We start from the raw sequence: 14,305 nt of genomic DNA, 5'->3' as shown, positions 1-14,305 counted from the left end.
GGCTGGCCTTGGACTCACAGAGATCTGCCTGCCTCTGCCTTCCAAGTACTGGGATTAAAGGCGTGTGCCACCACTGCCTACTTCATAAAGGTTGAAGAGAGGACACGCCCCTCCCCTTTTGGACTAGGAACTATATTGCATAACGCCATCCGATTATGTATCACCAACAGATCGATCCTTTGATGAAGTCAAAGTCATAACTGAACACTGCTTATGGGACGAAATCTTTAGCATACATGCCATTTTATTTTTGAAGAACACTTTGCATCCAAAAAGAGACGGATGGATGGATAGATGATGGACAGATGGATGGACAGAGGTAGCTTCCTTTGCAGGCTAGTTCTGAAGTCATATGTAGAAAAGAAATACTAGTAGCTACCAGGAAGGCAGCCAGGTAGTTGACAGCTTCTAACCACACAGTTACACCTTAGGAATTTTGTGTCACGTGATAATACTCCTTCAAAAAATTAAGAGTAAGAATCAGTAACTCATAGAAAATAGCAAACATAAAGGAACTTAACCACACCATGCACCATTTCTTTCTATGTTTTATTATTTTCTAAATTTAACTTACTCAGAGAGAGCTTAAAAAAAGCTGTAGGAAGCCATAGCTAAAAATAAGAAAGTGTTTGATTCTTCACATTCTATTACCATTGTGGGTATTACATTAGAAATTTAAACCAGAAATAAACTATCCTAACCACTCACAAAGCACTCTGTCAAGCTGCTATGGAATTCCCCTCTGTATGCTGTGACTACCATTGGTTAATAATTAAAAAAAAAAAAAACTGGCTTGGCCTGATAGGGTAGAAGGGGGAAACTAAACTGAATGCTGGGAGAACAAGGCAGAGTCCGGAAGAAGCCGTGGATCCACTGCCAGAGACAGATATGTTGAAACCTTGTCGGTAGGCCACGAGCCTCATGGTAAAATATAAAATAATGGAGATGGGTTAATTCTAGATGTAAGAGCTAGCTAGCAATACGCTTAAGTAATTGGCCAAGCCGTGATTTAATTAGTACAATTTCTGTGTGGTTATTTCGGGAGTCTGTGCAGCCAGGAAACCAATAAGCGGCCTTCCCTACAATATCAAGCCAAACTCCTATTGGCATTTGTAGTCTTCATTTCTAAAGACCTATCTCCTTGAGTGGCTCAGAGCTGTAGACAACGCCAACCTGTAGCTTAAAACAACCAACGATGCTAAGACTGTTCCCATCTCCCTCCTTCCTCCCCACACCCACGCTCTAGCTGTTGGTGTTGTAAATGCTAATCCTTTAGGAGCAACAGGGACCTGCGAAAGCAGACTGACACTCAAAGAGACTTCCCGCTGTCACTTCTGCTGAGGCAATTAGGGAGGCCCACAGAGAAAACTCAGCTTCATTCTCATGCTAAGCAAACAGCCTGGCAAAATACAGTTGAAGCCAAGGTCACCAGCGAGTGACCAACCTTTAGTCCCAATTACTAATAAAACAAACAGACAGACAGAGATTGAAGAAACGAAGAGCGGGCCTGGGAAGAGCTCAGAGTTTAACAAAGACAGATGCATCAGGGCAACGAACTCTTTTGAGGGCCAGCTCGGCTGAGCTGGAAGTCCATGCTAGCCTGTATGCACACCCTGGAAATAACCAGCATGCAGCCGACAGAGCCCTATGTCTGCAGACACTGCCTGATATTATGTTAGCATGCTTTTGCTCTTCAAGTGTCCAGAGTAAGGAGATGGGCAGGAACTGAACCCAGGTCTAGACTTTCACTGACAACTGTGTCTTTTCTCCACCACAGTAAGTTAACCCGTCATTGTGTGGAGGTCATCACCAAAAGAGGACCAGGCTGAATTTCAGTTCTGCTAAACAAAGAAGTCCAAAGGTATCTTAGATTATGCCTGATCACACACAGTTGAGAGAAGTAGTGTGTTTCGCATTAGGACAGGGCACTGCTTTCCATAGAACCGCGATGATTATTACGGACAGCGGCAGCAACTTGTGGGGGATGAGGGGCATTCTATGAGTCTCTTTGTCAGTAACTTCAGCCTTAGGGAAGAAAGAGATACCTATAGTTCCTAACCATTTCTAAATAGTCATCCCACTCTGTCAAATGTCTTCATAACACTGAAAAATAGCAAACAGGTATGTCTCTAATCTTTCCATTAGTTAAGCCCAGAAAGGCTTGCGGTCCTCCAAAATGCCTTTTAAAGTCTCGTATGTTAATAAAATAAATTTAGAAAATCAAGACTAGGGGCTGGAGATGTAGCTCACTTGGGAGATGACTTTGCCTACCAAGCATAAAGGGTTCATGGACCAGCACCTGAAATCCTAGCACTCTGTGATCAGAGAAGAGGTTCATCCTTGCAGTTAAGGTTGCGATTTACAGCCTCAAGACTTTGAAGTTCCTAGAGACAAGAGGGAGAAGGGAAAGGAAGGGGAGGGGACAAAAGAGAGGAGGGGAGGGAAGAGCAGACTGGAACTCTGAAAACACATGATGTCGTCCTTGGGATGCAAACTGCTTTACAGCAGCACAGGGGCAGAGACAGGAGGATCACTGGGAATACACAGCAAGTTCAAGACCAGCCTAGGCCGGAAGACCCTGTTTTAAAGAAAGAAAAGCTGGGGTGTGTGGCTCATGTTTATAATCCCAGGTGTAGGGAGGCAGAGACAGGCTGATCCCTAAGGGTGACTCACTTGCCAGTCTCGTCTACGTGGCAAGTACCAGGACACTGAAAGACCCTGTCTCAAAAAGAAGCAGATTGTATCTGGAGAATGACATCTGGGGTGAGTTATACCTTCTGCCCTGTGCATGTACACAGAGGTATGGAGAGAGAAATAGAAGGAGAGAGGGAGAGAGAGAGAGAGAGAGAGAGAGAGAGAGAGAGAGAGAGCAAAGAGAGGGAGGAGGAGAAAAAGATGGGGAAAGAGGGGGAGTGGAAGGGTAGGCAGGCAGATCTAAAACGTCACATAAATGAACAAGACCAGGATGAATTACACCAATAACATTTCAAAACACACTTGACACAACTGATTCTAGAGATGAGAGACCGACACAACAGGGCAGTGGATTCTGGGTCCCGAGGCGCCCCAAAAACAATTTTACAGGGTGATTTGTTTCATCGTCAGAGTAAAACAACTAAAGAGAAACTGAATTAGGTTTTATTCCCTAACGTATTTTAAACTGTACAGAAGCGCAAGTGTTTCTGGGAACTCTCAACATGACATTAACCACAGTACTGCCTTCTGCACAACACTGTATCATGTCTACACAGTTGACTGGGGAAGCCTGGTCGCATTTTTTTCTTCAATGCAGTAGGATCCAAAAGTCAGCCTAGCGCCAAACAACGACCAAGTCAGTAAGTCTGGATAGAAGAGAGATCGGTGGTTAAACCCACAGGAAATGCTGGAGTCAGACTGATGCTACCAAAATGGGACTGGAAAGATTATTAAGAGCAGTTTTAAATACGGTTGTTCAAACAGTCAGCAGCTTCCTGCTCATTTTAAACACTCACCTGGGACAGGTAGGAAGTGCCTGGGTCTAAGAGGCTCGCAGCTTCGTTCTGAATGGTGTTCTGCTGTGTGATGGCGTCTTCTCGCTTCCGCTCTTTCTGGCCGGCTTCATCGTCTTCATACTCATCTAAGCACTGAGAGAGAGAACAGTCTCAATTTCATGGCCCACGTAAGTAGCTGAATGCCTTCCAGTATTTAAAGGCACAATGACTCGCATTAAAAAAATATATATGTGTACGAAGCTGAATGGTGATGGCGCAGGCCTTTTGTCCTAGCACTCAAAGGCAGAGGCAGGCAGATTCTGAGTTTGAGGCCGGCCTGGTCTCCAGAGTGAGTTCCAGAACAGCCAGGACTACACAGAGAAATCCTGTCTCGAAAAACAAAAAAACCAAACGAGCAAGCAAAACAGAAGCAAAAGAAAATCTGTATGTAGTCACAAATTACGTTCATACGAAAGAGATTTCTTGTCAGCGGTTCCTATAAATTAAATTGTCTCCTAAATTCCAACATATTTATAGTCTCACCCATGACAACATAAAGCTCTAAATACCAGTGACAAGTTTCTCAAAGAGATGGCTCGTCCATTCTCTACCATTCATTCAACATGACACTCAGTAGAGGGTAACACTATAAGCATGGAATTTATAGTTCAGTAAGGAAGGCGTGCGTGCATGTGTGTGTGTGTGTTAGCGATAAGGTCATTTTCTACGTTCACACTGCCTATAGGGACATAAAGAAAGAGTATTTCATGTGGGAGCCAAGGCTCTGGAACAACTAGCAATTTCAAGGATAGTGTAATTTGGAAGTACACACGTGGACAAAGGAGAATTCAGGGGATGAGAACAGCGCACTGAGGATGCTGACTAGAGGGTTACTACGAGCTGAGTCAACAGCAGCCATTATCTATCTCCAAACCTGCCACCAGGAAACCAAACCGAGACAAATCCCTACATTATGCTATTACAGCATTGGCTATGAGCTGCTCAGAGCACACATCTAACCCAAACGCTGACCCACGTAGCTTCTCTCTGAGATCCAAAAAATTATGTCTATAGGCATTGCTCATAAAGGCATCAGGACACTGACCAAAACCCAGGATGGTCGGGAGACACCAGGATCTACCTGCAGGATCAGAACAGGTCACTGTGCTAACTAAGAAAAACCACTAGGAGACGGGGAGAGAGGATGTGGTGAATGGGAAGGAGCTGCTAGCTTGTCAAGGGCAATTCAAAGACAAAGTGGACCTGGAGAAACTTGGAAAGACACGTCTCTGGATGGAGAGGAGTCTGGCAACAGACCAGAGAGCCAATGAGATGGCAGAGAACATCTAGAACCTTCTGGAGAGTCGCAGAGTGCTAACACAGGTAGGACGGAGCTGCGGTATGATTCTGTGCTACTCTTACTGCCGTGAGTCTGCCTCTCGACTCCAAGCCAGGAGTCTGCTAGACTCTGCTAGGACCCACAGGTTAGCCTGCAAGCTCTTGAGGCAAAAACTGGAAAGGTGTATTCTTCTCATCTCCAAGAAACACAATAAATAATCTGAGAAGTTCAGAAAGCTGTTACAGGATTTGGAACATCAATACATGGCCAAACAGGCGTGGTGTGTGTGTGTGCGTGTGTGTAAAGACTTTCTTAAACCAACAGAGACTATCAGAGCTAATGACAAAATACCAACAACATTCAAGAGTAAAATCAGACTCAAGACAGTGATGTCCTCTGCCATGTTCTGGAAGAGCGCTGGGTAAGAAAACAGCTCAGATGACTACAGGATTCACTCAAGGGTTGGGAAGGAAGCAACTATCACCATTTTATATGACTTATTTATGTATTATTAAAGTTCCCAAAGACTTCTTTTTGATAAACATGAGGAATAATACCTGCCCAACACAACAGCAATGCACACTGAAGCAATACCAACACTTCAGTGCACGGAGGAGGCTAACAAGCAAGAGTAAAAGATTCAGGCTGGTGACATAGCTCAGCTGTTCTTTCAGAGGACCCAGGTTCGATTCTCAGCCCCCACATGGCAGCTCACAACTGTCTGTAGGTGGCAAAATACCAATGCACATAAAATAAGAATAAATAAAGTATTTAATAGAAACAGTAAAAGATTCAGGGAGAGGGCCAGGCATGGTGGGGCACACCTTTATCCCAGCACTCAGGACCTGCACTTGGGAGGCAGAGGCAGGTGGATCTCTGGGAGTTTGAAACCAGCCCGGCCTGCAGAGCGAGCTTCAGGAATAAGTAATCCCATCTGTGGTCTTCCGCTCTGTTAGCAACGACAGCAAAGGTTCCCAAGATTATTATTGGGAGCTCAAAGTCAGAATTCTAAATCACAGGTGTGTACAGGTAAAAAGCCAAAGTTGAGGCAGGTGGCCATGGCCTCTCTGAACACTGGGTGTTCATTTGTTCATGCTTATTTTCTGAGACTCGGCGCCTTCCCCCTTCCTCTGCTGCCCCCTTAATAACTGCAGACCGCCCCACCTCTATCAAATTAAAATCTAAAGTGAAGCATCCAGTACGTGCTTAATAATGAATCACCAGGGCAAGTCACACCGCGAAGCCAAAGCTACCCCATCAGAACTCTGCACATCTTCCCACAGTGCATCCTTTTCCCTGCTGCCGGGCACCTAGTCCTCCACACTTGGCATCTCCGTAGGAGACTGCACCCCCACCTTGCGGGCAGCCTTCAAAAGGGATTGATTATGTGATTCTTTACAAATTCTTTAGAACCGGTTGTCAACCAGTCCAGATCTGTCGTCTACTGATATTCTAAAAATCTTTAAGCTGTTCTATTTACTTGAGACAAAGGATCTGAAAAACGTAAATCTTATTTGGGGCTGGGAGGATGTTCGGTGGGCAAGGGTGCACGCTATATAAGTGGTGGGGGCTTGAGTTCAAGTCTCCAGCACCCATCTACAAAGTCAGCTATAGTCATATGAGCACCGGTAGTCCCAGCATTGTGAGGGGTCGGAGACATGAGGGGTGCTGGGGCTCGCTGGCTGCCAGCCTAGCTTTGGGGTCAGCGAGGAACATTGTCTCAAGGGAATACAGTGGAGAAGGGCAGAGGTGACCCATGTGAGGACCTCTTCTGGGCCACCGTGCACACCCTCACACCACCGTGTACCAAGAGACACGAACTTGGTACATGAATATAAACAAAACTTCACTCTTCTCCATTTTTAAACCAACCTTCTCTACCCACTGACATCTCACGATTCCGTGACAAACACTTCAGCCCCGTTCACTGTCCTGTCACCAGATCTCAGGGCTAAAGTCCTGAAAGCCACCCAAACAGCAATATCCTATCATAAGAACGCTCTATCGCGTGTTTGAACAAAAAATAATAACCTTGAGTTGGGTAGCTTTTAAACAACAAGGTGACACCTCCCCCTAATAACTTTGTCAATCAACCCACATTATAAAAACCCTTGAACACCAGAGATGAGAAAGAAAATAAAAACTTCCTGTGCTTCCACTGCGGTTCACGTGGTGCAAGCCTTCCCACAGCGTCCTCTCTAGGCAGGCGAGGGGAGCCCCGCTTGGCAATGTGCTTACGTGGTCTCATCGTATGCAGCACAGAGCCTAACCAGTGCACTGCACAGACTGCGGCTACAGGCAGTTTGTCCACTCCTGTCTGTCTGTGTAGCTAAATAGCCCCTCCTTTCAATATTTGGATGTATCTGCAAGTTCCATAGCTCTTTAAATATGCCACCAATTTCCATCCCAGAAATCTTACAGAAGGTTACCTGACAGAGAGATGACTGATGATGACCATGACAATGACCATGACGACAACCACAGCTACTATTTTACCTTCTCTAAACACTTTAGGGAAATAATGGTCTCAATGAACCTCACTTAGCAGGGTAAAGTTTTGTCACAATTTTATTGGCTTTAGGAAATCTCTTCATACATCTTGATTTTCTTAGCCAATATCCTCTTGACTATTATTCACATTCTGGGCATCTAAAAGGCTCTTCTTATGATGTGAAGATAGGAACCTGTGTGTAGCACATCTGGCAAGGGTCTCTTCCCAGTTTGCCTTTGCGTTGTTAACTGTCAGACATTTTTTCCTGTGGTTTTATGCCATGGTTTTTAACTTAAAGATCCAATCAACCACACGTTTCCTAATTTCTGCTATCACATTCATGAAATTAAATTATTATATAATGATCTTGGAATATATTGGTTCCCCCCCCCAATAATAACTGTTTTGTCATGAACAATCCAAAGCTGTGGTACTGGTGGGAGGTTGTGGGAGCAATGGTGCCCACAAAAAGCCCAGCATGCCTCAAGTTCACCCAAAGGATCTCCGTTCATCTCTTTACCCTCAACTCAAAATGGTACCGCCAAGTGGGGTGCAGTGACACACACCTTTAATCCCAGCACCTGGGAGCCAGAGGCAGGTGGATCTCTGTAAGTGCAAGGCCCTCCTGGTCTATACAGTGAGTTCTAGGACAGTCAGAGCTACATAGTGAGACCCTGTCTCGAAGGAAAAAAATATCCATCTTTATCACGTATTTTTACATGAGTCTAGTTTTCACTTTCTATGCGGTCTCACTGGTCTCTCTACAGTAATGTACAGGGGACACTGCTTTTACCATTGTGGGTTAACAACATCTACGAGCACCTGCCAGTTCCACTCTTTATGCTTCACCGCTAAATCTTCCTTCCTCATCGCTAGCCAACTTATTTTTCCCATTTTCAATTCCTTGGTATCTTTCAGTTAACGAATAAACTACTCAGAGAAAATCCAGGGCAATCCTCGTTAGGGTGTAACCTTGTAAAATGGGGACCGTCAGCAGCTACAACAGGGGGTTGTGGTTATACGGGTTAGCAGTGAATTGAAAGTAAGAAGATCAAAGATGATATGGGTTCTGGGTAGACTTAGAGCAAACACAGATGCGCACTGGACAGAGGAGAGAAACACGGAGAAACGCAGTAACGAGAGAGACAACTCCTACTCTCACTGGTGTTAAGAGTAAAGTTCAACAACGGGGGCACAAGGACCGTGGTTGAGGACTTGCAATACTGGTGGAACACAAGGTAAGTAAGCAAAGGGACCCGAAGGACATAGGGCAGATGAATCGCCTCGGACTAAAGCTCTCAAGAAGAATCCAGATTGACCCGGACAATACAGCCCTGGCTGTAGTCTCCACTGTTTGCGATGACTACACCCTTCTGTGATGAGCAGAAAAAAGAATAAAGAGAACGAACATACACAGGAAGCTTAGGATAAATCCTAGAAGAAACATGAAAAAAAAAAAACTAAATAAAAACGCAGAGGAATTTCCAAACACGTCCCGAAGGCCTGGGCCAGGAAGACGACCATAAGACTTCAAGAGCACTAATCTATAGTGTTTCTAATTAGCTGGTACTAACTGTAATTACATTAGTGCTAATCTCCTTTGAAAGTGATTCAGATTCATATTTTCAGCAAGCTTGCTTATTTACTCGCCCATTTATTTATTTATTTAATCCTTAGGGCCTTGCTAGCTCCGGCTAGCCTTGCGTTTTTGCAAGCCTCCTGCTTCGGCCTCCCGAGGCTGGTATCTCAGACATGCACCATCAGGCCAGACTGCCTCGTTTTAGGAACGAATGTGGAGGAAGGTCACTGCCTATCTTTCCACTGCTCAGACAGGTTACTCGGCAGCAGGTCCCGACAGGCAAGGTATTAACTATGCAATTACATTTGAACATGCTTTTGCTAATGGCATTTTCCGGCAACATCTGACTCTTTCGCCGACTGGCATGTCTTCCTCCTTCTAAGTTACTAAACGCAGTCAAGATTGTAGAACAAGACTCGTTTTAGGTGAAAACCCTCTCTCCTCGGTGTTGCACACTTCGTACGCCTATGTTGTTGCCCACAGCAACATTCCAACCTGAACAGCCTTGTCTCAGGGCTTTCCAGTTGGGAGGTAAGTAAGCCTGGGTATTTACAGCCTAAAAATTCCTCACCATGAGTCACACCGCGGAGAGGAAAACACAGTGAGCTCTAGCTCACGGTAAAAGACATCTGGAGAAGAAACGAACAAACAATGCAACATGTAGCGGCCACTCTGACTTAGACCCAGCTATGGCGGCTTTTAAACAAGCGCCGTGGAAAGCCAGCGTCAGGCTCTCACAAGGATAGCTCCGCTCCCAAAGCAGCAAGGCTCGAAGCCATCGAAGAGTGCCAAGGCCCTAAAAGATGCGTTTAGCTCTCAACGTCCAAACTAGTCCAGTACACACAGCCTTTCTTTGGTTAATCCAGTGATGAAATCTAGACTCTGACAGTTTATCTTGAACTTTCTAGCAGCTTAAACACTCAATTACCCAATGCCTCAGTTTCCCTCACCTCTTAAATGGAAACAGCACCAGCCGTCCCCAGTACTTGTAATGAGTAAATGAAAGCGTACCTAGGGGGCATCCAGCGTGACAGACACACAGCACTCCATCAGTGTGATTACTGTAACTGCCAAGAGCACTGCTGTGCACATAAACATGGTGACAGCAATACTAGTTATTACGAGTGTCAATTTCTAGACTCGTGGCCAATGCGTTTCAACCGGAAATCACACTTCACCTCTCTGTTAAATCAACCCACAAATGTGCAGTTCTTCATAGGGTAGGAACTTCATATTGATTCACTGAGAGGAAACCGGTCCTACGGTGCCAAATTCTGAGAGCGACGGCTCGGTAGATTTAGCGCTTGCTGAACAAGCACGAGAGTCTGAGTTCGGGCCCCCAGCACCAACATAAAATCTGGCTGTGGAGGCACACAGCCGCAAATCAATGCTGGTGTGCGGGGTGAGGGTGGGGGGAGCTGGAGGATCCCACCAGCTTTCTGGACAGTCCAACCAAATTAAAGGAACTCTAGGTTCAGTCAGAAAGCCTAAAGCCTGTCTCAAAAAATAAGGTAGAAAGCGACAGGAAGACGCCCCAACATAGACTTCTGATCTCCACACACTCACACAACACTGTCCACACACAAACACAAAACCGGATTACAATTTTTCAATTTCTTCATTTTTGACAGTTTTACCCCTCGACTCAGGATCTCACAATATCCCCAGGGTTGGCTTTGAGAGCCCCGCAACAAGCTGAGAGCAGACAGCATACCGCATGTTCCATTCAGCTGCCCACACCCTCCACAACCCGCCTTCCTTCCGTATTATCAAACAATTTAATCCTCAGACCCAAGGTTGAGTTAGGGTCCTTTGGTCCATACTCAGCAATACCTAAAGAAACAGGAAGCATTATGATAAATAAGAATGAATATTCCCTCAATTTAATATTTCCCGAGAACTTAGTGTAAAAAACTTACATGACTTTACTATAAAATGTTTGCTTATTATTCCCCCCTTCTGCCTCAGAATATACAACAAAAACCCTTCTGTACAAAGAAAGGCCTTCTGAACCTCTGTCAGCGTTCCCCTGGGCAATTTCACTGAGGCCTCTCAGGACACACGGGACCTGCGGCCTGTCACACACAGCAGGGGCGTGCAGAAAGGGCACGCCCCAGCATCACGCGTCTCAGAGTGGAAGCCGTCACTGTGACTCACCGCCATGTCACACGCCACCACGCCGGCTGGATGCGATCAGATCTAAGTCAAGACAGAGCTTAAAAACCAGCTGCAGGAGCCGGGATACTTTACAGAAGCCCCGGCTTGTCAGCTTGGGTGGGAACGTTGGGGAAAGCACCGTGAATTGCCCTTGTGGGGGACAGAGAAGGTTAAGCCGCTGGCACTGAAGGCAGAGAGCCACATGCTGAGATTTCTCCAAGCCCATATGTTTTGCTGAGGATTCAAAAATATGTGGAAAACCCACTGGCGGGATAATTTGTATACATACTTGGGCAGGAGGAATGACGGCGCAGAATCCGTGGGAGCTTAGCCATCACTCTGCCGTCACACGGATGCTTCTGGAAACAAAACCAAATGGCTTCTGGCTCCTCTGGGCAGAGTTATTGAGAGAACACCATCATTTGGTAAGTATTACTCAGGAAAGATGGTCACAGGGAAGGGACCCTTGCTGGCACAGCACAAATCTCTGCCCTTTGGGGTTTGGGGTTTATGCGGCTTCTCCTCCGCCTTTCTCCGCTTACTCCCCCGAGGAGCGTTCGTGTCTAAACCTCTTCTCAAGGTCCTTCCGCATGTTCATCTGAAGATGAGTGGGACCTCATCAAAGTGGTCATTCATCCCGACATGTACTTCTACTTAGTTTAAACCACAACTGGCGGAGAGTGTAAACCTGCACTTAACAGAGAGGCTACAGCCTAAAAAGTACATCGGCGGTATTAAGTGATTGAATGAGCATCGTCACAAGTAAAATAATCTACGAATACTTCACAGTTCCCCTCGCTCATTTCTATAGAATGAAACATAGTCTCGCTGAGAGTTCCAAACTGTCAACGTCACACAATCCAGACTCAAGGCATTGGAGATTAGGTTGGGCTGGGGATACTCCTATGCGGGATCATTTTTATTAGAGTAGGGAGACCCTCACACTGCAGGAAGCACCATTCCCTGGGCTGCAAATCCTGGACTGTTTCAGAGTGGCGAGAGCAAGCTGACCACACGCATGCATTCACTCGGGGGCCTCTGCTCTTGACTGCTGCAGAACGTGGCCAGTTCTCGCAAGCTCCGCTGTGACTTCCCCACCATAGTGGAATGGAACCTGGAATCGTGAACCAAACTAACGGTTTCTCCCTAAAGCTGCGTTTCTCAGTCTTTTGTAATAGGAGAAGAAACTATGTTCTCAATCCTCTCTTTTCAGCCGATGCAAAGATGTGGCTACATTTACTGAATCTTCTTTCCCTGTCCCAGACTTTAGACCCATGCTGAGACCAAGAACAGAACCACAGAGAATGTGCCTCTCCAGCTGCCTTCTTTGGATACGCAGCCCTCTGACTGAGTTTGGGGGAGAGAGAATCCTAGAAGAACAGGGATGAGCATAAAGCCCAGGACGAGTTGGCATAGGGGATCTTGGATGCGTGCTGGGTCTGCAGGCCCATCCGAGAGGGTGATGTCAGAACAAAACTACACCGTGTTCTATTACACGGGAAGTGACTAGACACTAAAGGAAAAGAAATGGGAAGCTTCAGCCCGATTTTCTCTAAGTCGTATACAACATACCCATCATTTAATGCTGCGTCTTCAGCTCACCTTTATCCCGCAACCTTAAACTCTCTGTGCTCCCTTCATTCTTAAGGAAGGAAATTAACTGATAAAGCTTTGCTGTTTGAGAATTTCATCCATGAATATAATGGGTTTTGGTCCAAGCCACCTCCACTCCCTACCCTCCAACCCCACCTATTGTCCCTCCCAACAGCACCTATTCACGGGAACGCGGGCAGCCGCTCAGGGACCACAGGTGAAGAAAATGTTAGCCCCACCCCCCAACCCCCTGCAGCAGCCAACTGTCAAGAGCTTGAGGGACTCTGTGAGAGTCCCACCCCCATCTATGCATTTTGACTGGCTGGAACTTGTGTCTGTCTTGATCTGGCAGCGACAGCTACCGTCGGTCAGCTCATGTGTGCAACTGTCCGGTCCAGAAAACTGCTGTGCAGATGTCCTCTGCTGTCTGTCTGTCTCATCCATCTGTCCACCCTCTTCTCCTCCATGACCCCTAGCGCTTGTGTGGAAGGCTAAGATGCCGATGTCCCTTTCAGAGCTACGCGCCCCATCGTCTCTTAGCCTCTGTACTTTAGCTGGTTCTGAATCTCTGTATTAACAGCCATCTGACTATGGTTGAGAACTATACCATCGATGACCATAAAGATGGGCCTTTGGAAGCGTTACCTGATAGTTAAAAGAAAATCATTTTTTTAGAGAAACATTATTCAAAGTAGCTAACACAGAGGAAGAAGAACAATCAAGTATGAGTTCTGTCATCTAGATGCAGCACCGGTGTTTGCAGGGGCTTTCGGGGCGTAACTCTCAATCACCCAGCCCCAGATTACCCTTCTGCACAGGCCTGGAGGGAGCTACGGGACAGGCCTGAGTCACGTCACTAATAAGCAATGGGACTGTGACTTAAATGCAGAGTAACCTGCCTGGAACCGGCACTTACTAGACTAAGCTGTATTTACTGCTTTCTGATACCAGGCTTGTTCCCAACCGGGGCAGTCGCAAACACGGCAGGTGTTGTATATAATATGCCATTATGGAGAACGTGAAGAAAAAAACGCAACTAAGGTATAAGACAGCCGTCACTTAGACCGTCACCACACGGGTGCTTAATAAAGGAAGCGGTGTAAGAAAAGGCATGACTCTTGAAATCTGCTGCCATTCTTAAAAATCCATATATAATACGGCAGGAATCAAGAACTGAAACAGCATAATTAATAAACAAGGCATGCATGGCGTCCTACACCTATATCCCAGCATTGTACGGGGAAGCAAAAGCAGGAGGCACATGGAGTTCAAGGCTAGCCCCGGCTACAAAGCAGCGCAAGTCAGATGCCAGCTTAGGATGCACACTGAGACCCCCCCCCCCATGAACAAACAATTTAAAATTGAGGTCTCATGGCTGCAGAGATGTTTAATAGGAGAGACCGCCTTCCCAGTCACGAGCACAATGGAACACATGCAATAGTGTTCCCAGTACCGCCCAAACAAAATACCACAGGTGTGAGGTAAACCACAGAAATTATTTTCTTGCAGTTCTGGAAGCTGTAAGTCCAAGATGAAAGCGCAAGAAGGTGTGAGCTTCCCTCAGAACTCTCCCCATGGCATGCAGACGGCTCCCTGCAGCTGGCACGGACCTGTCATTGAGCGCGTGCATCTTTGGGATACATATTCTCTCCCCCCCCCCACCTCTGCCCCTTCTC

The 14,305-nt window shown here is 46.2% G+C and overlaps 1 protein-coding gene across 2 annotated transcripts in view; it reads right to left on the bottom strand.

Moving 5' to 3' along the window:
* Pawr (pro-apoptotic WT1 regulator) overlaps window positions 1-14,305 on the bottom strand; it is a 75,007-nt gene that overhangs the window by 22,224 nt on the left and 38,478 nt on the right. For both annotated transcript variants that reach the window (XM_050135555.1, XM_050135556.1), the window contains exon 3: window positions 3,492-3,623. In XM_050135555.1, coding sequence (XP_049991512.1) covers window positions 3,492-3,623 — 132 coding nt within the window. The remainder of the gene's footprint in view (window positions 1-3,491; window positions 3,624-14,305) is intronic.

This window comes from Alexandromys fortis, unplaced genomic scaffold (genome assembly GCF_014885135.2).
Source record: "Alexandromys fortis isolate MF-2015 unplaced genomic scaffold, M_Fortis_MF-2015_v1.1 scaffold_24, whole genome shotgun sequence".
NCBI classification, from domain to species: domain Eukaryota; kingdom Metazoa; phylum Chordata; class Mammalia; order Rodentia; family Cricetidae; genus Alexandromys; species Alexandromys fortis.
The sequence above is the reverse complement of the archived record's forward strand: the minus strand, read 5'-3'. Positions and strand labels throughout refer to the sequence as shown.